General features: G+C 43.4%; 1 protein-coding gene across 1 annotated transcript; it reads left to right on the top strand.

Annotated features, from left to right (window-relative positions):
* Positions 1–5,455: 5,455 nt before the first annotated feature.
* On the top strand, positions 5,456–6,847 carry LOC147609855 (aspartyl protease family protein 2-like). The gene has a single exon (XM_086787214.1). It carries the CDS (start codon positions 5,456–5,458, stop codon positions 6,845–6,847), a length of 1,392 nt encoding a protein of 463 aa, XP_086643340.1.
* Positions 6,848–7,865: the final 1,018 nt, after the last annotated feature.

Genomic DNA, 7,865 nt, shown 5'->3' on the forward strand with positions numbered 1-7,865 from the left:
GGCTATGTAGCCAACTGGGCTGTGTTGACTCCATTGGGGTAATCTCAAAAGGTGTGGGGTTGGTGAGGTTTGGAGTCTGTAGTGCCGACACCTGGGGGGTGTTTAGAGTACCCGTCATCATGTAGCCGTATAACTCCGCAGGACTGGGAGGGTGCCCCAAAAGGTTATATAAGTCCCGAAAGATGGATTCTCGAGGATTAGGTGAGCCTGAAGCGCTTCCTGGCCACATGATGAACTAGAAAAAAGAAAAAAAGAAGATTACTGATGAACTGAGAAGAGAAAAAGAGAGAAAAAGAGAGAAGGAAAGAGAGTAGAAAAGGCATGCAAGCACAGCGGGGATAAAAGAGAGGAGAAAGGAGAGGAAAAGAGAGGAGAAAATAGGGGATAAAAGAGAGAAAAACGAGAGGAGAATAGAGGAAAAAAGAGGGGGATAAAAGAGAGAAAAAGAGAGGAGAATAGAGGAAAAGAGAGGAGAAAAAAAGAAAGAAAAAGAGAGGAGAATAGAGGAAAAAAAGAGGAGAAAAAGAGAGAAAAAGTGGGGATAAAAGAGAGGAGAAAGGACTCAAGGAGAGTAAAAGAGAGTAGAAAAACTGGGGATAAAAGAGAGGAGAAAGGAGAGGAAAAGAGAGGAGAAAAAAAGAGAAAAAGAGAGGAGGGGAAAAAAAAGAAGCAAAAAAACAGCGTCTATCTGTGCGTTTAACAACACGTCTATAGACCGGCTACCTGTTTCCAACACAGAGTAGACGCGTCTATAGACGCGGTTTTAGACGCGTTTTTAGACGCCCTCTCAGATGCGTCTATAGACGCGCTCTGACAGACCAAAAAGACGAAAAGGACATGCGTTGTGCCCGACGTGCCCGACACAAAAACATAGTTGTTGTACCAAAAACATTCGTTTCAAAGACAGCAAAGGACGAATCAAACGAGAGCAACTTTCAAAGAAGATCAACCCTAAAGAGACTTACCTTGGATAGAGGTATGGAAGCTTCTTGTCCTTCTTCAAAGCTGCTTCTCTTTCTTCTCTTCCTTGTTCACCCTTTGCTTCTCTTTCTTCTCTTCCTTGTTCACCCTCTTCTCTTGTGTGCTTGGAGATGATTGTGTAAGCATGGAGATAAGTGTGGGTGCTTGAAGATAAGTGTGGATGCTAGGCTGTGGATCTGTTAATAGGAAAGCAAGCCCGTTAAAAGTATGTGAAGAAAAGCAAGCGTGCTAAAAGTAGGTTTGAAAATGAAAATCGCATCTACAAGAGCGTCTAAAGGAGCGTCTAATGTTGCGTCTACTATTGCATCTAAAACCGCATGTAAATGCACGTTTACAGCAGTTTAGACTCGCCTATAGATGCGTACCACACAGAACAGACGCGGTTTTAGACATGCAAATAGACGCACCACAGAGTTTTTAGATTAAATATTTGATACAAGAGCAATTTTTTTGGGTTGTTTATTTATAGAATGTCTTCATCTTCAACAAGTAGCTCCAGTGAGGATGAATCCCTCCGTATCCACCATCGCGAAATGTGGTTGGAGCAAAAAATCAAATGTATGTGTGATCGATGTCGAGGAAACATGTATCATACATGCGGGATTACACTCAATCACATCTCAAAGTATGGAGAATGGGATGCGACCGTAAACATGGTAAAAGTGTTAAAGAGTTAAGGTTGATTGAGATACCTATGGGTGTTCATATGTTTGAGTTATGATCCCGTTTTAATTTAATACAGGATGCAGTGCCACAATCGCATATGTTGCCCTATGCTCGTTCGTGAGAGGAGGCAAAGCGTCGGCGATATGAAGTGGAATCTTCAGGAGGGATCGTTACGGATGCATGGAGTGATGGTGATAGTAGCCCTCTGCCATTATCTCATGAAGCCATGGAGGAGGAGGTGTTTGATGATATGGTGCGGGATTTATATGTCCATCAATCCGAAGGGAGGGATGATAGCATGGAGCATGACGATCTTTTTACCACAGCATCGACTCCACTGTTTGAGGGGTGCACATTCTCTGTTCTACGTGGCTCCCTTGAGTTACTAAACTTGCAAACCATCTATGGATGGAGCAATGCAAGTTTGAATGCATTACTCAAGTAAGCTTTAAAGTCTATTTTGCAAACATGGTGAATTATGCTAGTGGGTCAATTACTCGAATGCTTTTCCTCATTTATGGTCTTCACGTGCAAGCTATTGTGTAAAATGCTTCCAAGGGAGAATAAATTACCGACCTCAAGAGATATGGCAAGGCAACATGTGATCTCTCTTGGAGGATTAGATTACAAGCGCATCCATGCATGCATCAACGATTGCGTTTTGTTTCGTGGACTACATAAGGATGCAAGAGAGTGTCCTACTTGTGGAGAGGCAAGATATAGAGCAGATCTCAAAACTTTGGACGTGGCTCGTAAGGTTCTGCGACATTTTCCCATAATCCCTCGCATCCAACATATGTTCAAGTGTAAATCCATTGCAGAGCTCATGTCATGGCATTCCTCCCATCTCCCACAATCACTCACAGCGGGAGATTGGATGAGAATTTGGGACGGTTCCACGACTCCTCCACCACTTGGCATGAGCCAGTAAGGGTTTGTAACTATTGTGTGCTATATTGGCAAGAAATAAAGATTGCCCGCTAACACCAGCTTTTGTTTAGATACTCTATCTTTTATCATTTACCATATTGGTCCCACCTCAAGATCAATCACCTGCTTGATCCTATGTATATCTTCAAGAATGTGGCATCTACCATTTGGAAACATTTGAATCGGACACGAGATTCCGTAGGCATAAGGGAGGATCTACGTACCACAGCATTTCTCGTAGTGCATCAAAGGACATGAAATATTGTATTTACAAGATGGGCGAGCTTGTGAGGTACTTTACATGATACAAAATGTGATGCATATCAATGCTCCATGCAAGGTGTTCATATTGCTAATATGGTGTACTTTTTCATTTCTAGATATGTGAGCTCAAAGGAAATAGATCCCACCACGCTTGAGAATGCTCGAGTTATGTCAGTGGAGGTGGTTTGTTTAGTGGAGGAGACATTTCCACGTTCTATTCTCACAAGCCAACTACATCTCATAGTGCATTTCGTGGATGAGATTGCTATATGCAGTACTATACATGCACGATGGTTGTTCTTCCTCAAGCGCTTCATGAAGACCTTGAAGGGTTTCGTGAGACAAAATGCAAGACCCGAAGGTAGCATGGCCGAGGGTTGGTTGATACAAGAGTCACTTGTATATATTACTGAGTTTCTTGTTGATGTGGATAGCTCTCTCCCACGACTATGGAGAGATGATGAAGACCTAAGGATGACTTCTATTGTGCCTCAAGGGAAAGGACGCAACAAAGTAATAGACACAGAGTTGCTTAATAATATCAACCTCTATTGCGTGCTTAATAGTGATGTGATGAAAAGATGGGTGACAAGATATGAGGATGCGAAGGCAAGAAGACAAGAAGAAAGGGCCCTCTTTCGTACACACCACGGATCTCGTGTGCCATACCCTCAGTATCTAAGAGCACTTCCAAAGGATATTCATGTGGATTGGCTACTTGACAAAATGGAGAAAGCAGGGATGCATATCACAATGGAAGAATGGGAGTATGCTAGGGGATGCATGAGCAAGGTCGGTATATAGAATGTTTTGCATAAGATAGGAGCTTTCAATAATTTAGATTGCTTATTTAATTGATTTTGTCTTGGTGTAGTGCACTATGTTCAATGCTATATGGTGTCAGGGCAAGCATTTTCGAACACAACGGATTGATGATAAGAGAAACACACAAACACACAAGATTGCGGCGTCATTGCTAGCTTTGAGGGAGCCAATGGAGCCATGGATAATTATTGTTGCATAATCCAAGATATTATTAAGCTTGTCTTTCAATGCTTCTTTGTGTATGTTTTGGATGTAAAGTGGTTTAAGGACGTGGTGGAAAGAGACCCTAATGCAACAATCAAACGCCATGCAAGTGGCTTTGTAACTATTGACTCCACAAAGTTTTGGCAAAGTAAGAAGGACACACTAGTACTACCGTAACAATGTGAACAGGTACTGTACACACATATAAAAGTACTCACTTTTAAATATTTGATACCTTCGATGCAAGGAAAATAACAGGTACTGTACACACATATTTAAAAGTACTCACTTTTAAATATTTCATACCTTCGATGCAAGGAAAATAACATGACTGTATTTGTGTTTGAATTAGGTTGTCTATCCACCAATGGTGGATAATAACAGATGGTGGCATGTCATACCTATTATGCCACGTTCCAAAGTGATGTATAGTACATTTATGAATATGGAGCGTATGGAGGATGATCATGGCCATGGAGGTGATGATGACCGTGATACGAGAGAGGAGGATGATCATGAGATAGGAGATACAGATATTGAGGCCATTACCCGTGAGGACGAGCCTACCATTGGTGATGCTGATTTCGATGAGCACATGAGTAGCACAAGTAGTAGTGGGTTGAATGTATTTGTAGATCTAAGATTTTGAAGTAGATAGTTTGGCAAGGGTTGATCTCATTGAGGATGAGATTGAACCATAGCCCATCATTGATATTGGCTAAACTATTTTACATATTGTCTCATTCTCCTCACCTCACTTATTTTTTGTATATGTGGGTTTGCAAATAAGCATTGATGTTTTTGTTAAAATTATGTGCTTTGGTAATCATGGGTAATTTTTGGAAAGCAATGATGTACATTTACCAGCCTACACCAAAATCTCACTTTTTGTACTCTCTGTTTTGCGTCTAAATACACATCTAATTCTCAGTGTAGACACACTAATAGACGCCCTAATACATGTGTAAATAGACGCGTTGTTAGACGCAGTGTTAGATTCTCAGTGTAGATGCTCTAATAGACGCGTCAATACACGCGCAAATACACGAGTTATTAGACGCGCTGTTAGACGCGCCCGTAATTTCTCTATTCAAGCAACGCCTATAGATGCGCCCGCTATTTTGCGCGTCTATCAAGCGCGTCTATAGTTGCTTTGTGTTGTTGTGATTAATGGACTTTTTAAAAATAAACCCACAAAGAGCCCATAAGTGATATGCCATAAAAATCCCAAATAAGCACAATGACTTGTCATTGAAAACACAAATAACTTAGAATCCACTCTCCACTAAAAACCAACATACTCTATACAATGGATCTGCAATATTTTCAATTTTATATGTAGATTTTATTTTCTGATTTTGAATCATCTACCAAATTATGACATTTTAGCTATGTTTTAGAGAGAGAAAAAAAAGCAAATTGTCAAGAAATTTTTTCAAAAGGAAAGGCTTGAAGTTTTGTGATTTGTGGAGAAGATTTTTTTAAAAAGAACGAGACCTGAACCGACGGATGTCAATGACGATATAAAAAAAACTCCAAGACGGACCGCGAATGTTTTGGCATTAAGGGTCGTCACAAAGTAAAGATGGTGAGCGGTGGCGTGACTGCACTAGTGCTCCTGCTGCTGGCCTTGCATTCTGCTGCGGCAACGAAAACGATCCCGCATAATGTACATCGTAATACTACGGCGCAGGAGGTGAAGGCACGGCTAGAGCTCTTCCACCGCCACCAGCCTTCTTCTGTATTGCGGCCGCCACACGCCATTGACATGGAGCTCATGGAGGCCAGTTTGAAAAGCGACGCCGCTCGTGCTGACGCCTTCGTGAAACAGCTGGAGTCCAGCCTTAATAGCAGCTTCAACACGAGGCGCCGCCCGCCTCACTCTTACACCGAGCCCGCCGGCGCTTCCGGAGAGGGGCAGTACTTCGTCACTTTGAAGCTGGGCGGCGGTGTCGGCCCAACACCCTCCCTCGCCTTCGTGATCGATACCGGCAGCCAGGTCACTTGGCTCCAGTGCGAGCCCTGCCAGCAGTGCGTTCCGCAGAAAGACCCCGTTTACGACGTCTTCAAGTCCGCCACCTTCCGCCGTGCGGCCTGTCTGAGCGTGGCGTGCCAGAAGTTGCCGCAAAACGCCCGCGCCTGCTACAAAAACCAAGACACTTGCGGTTATACGCTGCGTTACGCAGACGGCATCACAACGACGCAAGGCATGCTCGGCTTCGAAACGCTGACTTTCGGCGGGTGGGAGCAGGAGTTGGTGCCGCTGGGCTGCAGTTTCCAGACAAAAACCAAAGCGCTGCATGGCGCCGCTGGCATCTTCGCGCTGGGCAGAGGCGAGCTCTCCTTCCCCAACACGTTCGGCTATCTTTTTGGCCAGCTTTTCTCGTACTGCCTTCCCGGCCACTTCTCCTCCACCCCCGGCTACCTCACCTTCGGCGGCAGTAGCCCCGCCAATTCGATGAGCAACCTCTACAGCCCTTTCGCTTCCACTTACTACTACGTGCCCATGAAGAGTATCAACGTAAACGGGCGGCGCCTCAGCATACCGTCTGCTGTCTTTCACATCGACCCCTCCACCGGCCGAGGTGGCGTCGTGCTGGACTCCGGCACCACCATCACGCGCCTAGCCCCTCGAGCCTACAACCCCCTGCGCGACGCTGTGGAAAGGGCCCTGAAGGCTGCGCGCTACACTCTAACCTCCACTGATTTCTTTGACACCTGCTTCCACCTCGACGCCGATATGGAGGATGCTCCTGGCCTCCCCACGGTGGACTTCAATTTCGTAGGCGGCGCCACCCTTCCACTCCGTTTACAAAATCTCTTCGTACCCCACAAGGTCGCCACGACCATCTGCCTTGCCATCGTCTCCTCGAACGACTTCCCCAACAGCATCATCGGCAACACGCAGCAGCAAGGCTTCGAGTGGAGTTTCGATCTAGAAGAGAACCGTATTGGCATACTCCCCAGCCAGTGCTAACTCGACAAACCAAGAATGAGTAACTAGTAATTGCTTAGGATCAATTGAACATTATAAAAAGATATTTGCGCATAGATTGCCATAATCGTGATAATGTTTTCCACGAATGTATATGATAATGACAACAATATAATATGTTCTTTGAATAATGTGTGCATCTATAACTTTGTACTTCATGCAACAACTTCAAACCAAAAGTTCTTGATATAAGAGGTGAGAGAGATATTCAATTGGTAGGGCTTCTCTATGTAATAATAACTATGCATATGTTCTTTGAATAACATGTGCATCTATAAATTTGATAATAACTATGCATATGTTCTTTGAATAATATGTGCATCTATAAATTTGTACTTCATGCAACAACTCCAAAGAAAAGTTCATGACATAAGAGGCCAGGAAGATATCCTAGTGGTAGAGCTTCTAGCCCCATGTGCTCGAGAGCGAGTTCGAAACTTGACCCCCCTCCCCTACTCCGTAAGTGGTGTGGATAACGAAACAAACTGTCACAAAAAAAAAATATGTTACATAAAATTAACACCCACCAATGCATGAGTCAAACCTCTCGAAGCCAGAACCAAGCTTAATAAAGATTGGTTTTCTTTAAACCTTTAGTGGAACACCTATTTAGCACATAGGCAATACAAAGAACTACTTCCATCCAAAACTTATGTGGAAGTTGCTGACCTTTAACCATGTATTTCACCACCTCCATGAGAGTCCTGTTTCTTCTCCTAGTAATACAATTTTTCTATGATGTATAAGGAGCTATGCATTGATGCTTAATGTCTTTATGTGCCAAAAAGTCTTTGAAAGAATTAGACAATATGGCCTCCCTCTATTTGTATGGAGGGTTTGGACTTTAAAACCACTATCATTCTCAACCAAAGAAGCCAGAAAGTATTGAAAATGAGTAAATACATCTGATTTTTCTTTCATGGGATAAGACCAATCGAATTCGCTATAATCATCGATGAAGGTCACAAAGTAAAGATTTTCTTCTAAAGATTGAGTCCAC

The sequence above is a fragment of the Cibotium barometz genome, chromosome 50, assembly GCF_041138505.1.
Source record: "Cibotium barometz isolate CiBa-2024 chromosome 50, ASM4113850v1, whole genome shotgun sequence".
Classification (NCBI taxonomy): Eukaryota; Viridiplantae; Streptophyta; class Polypodiopsida; order Cyatheales; family Cibotiaceae; genus Cibotium; species Cibotium barometz.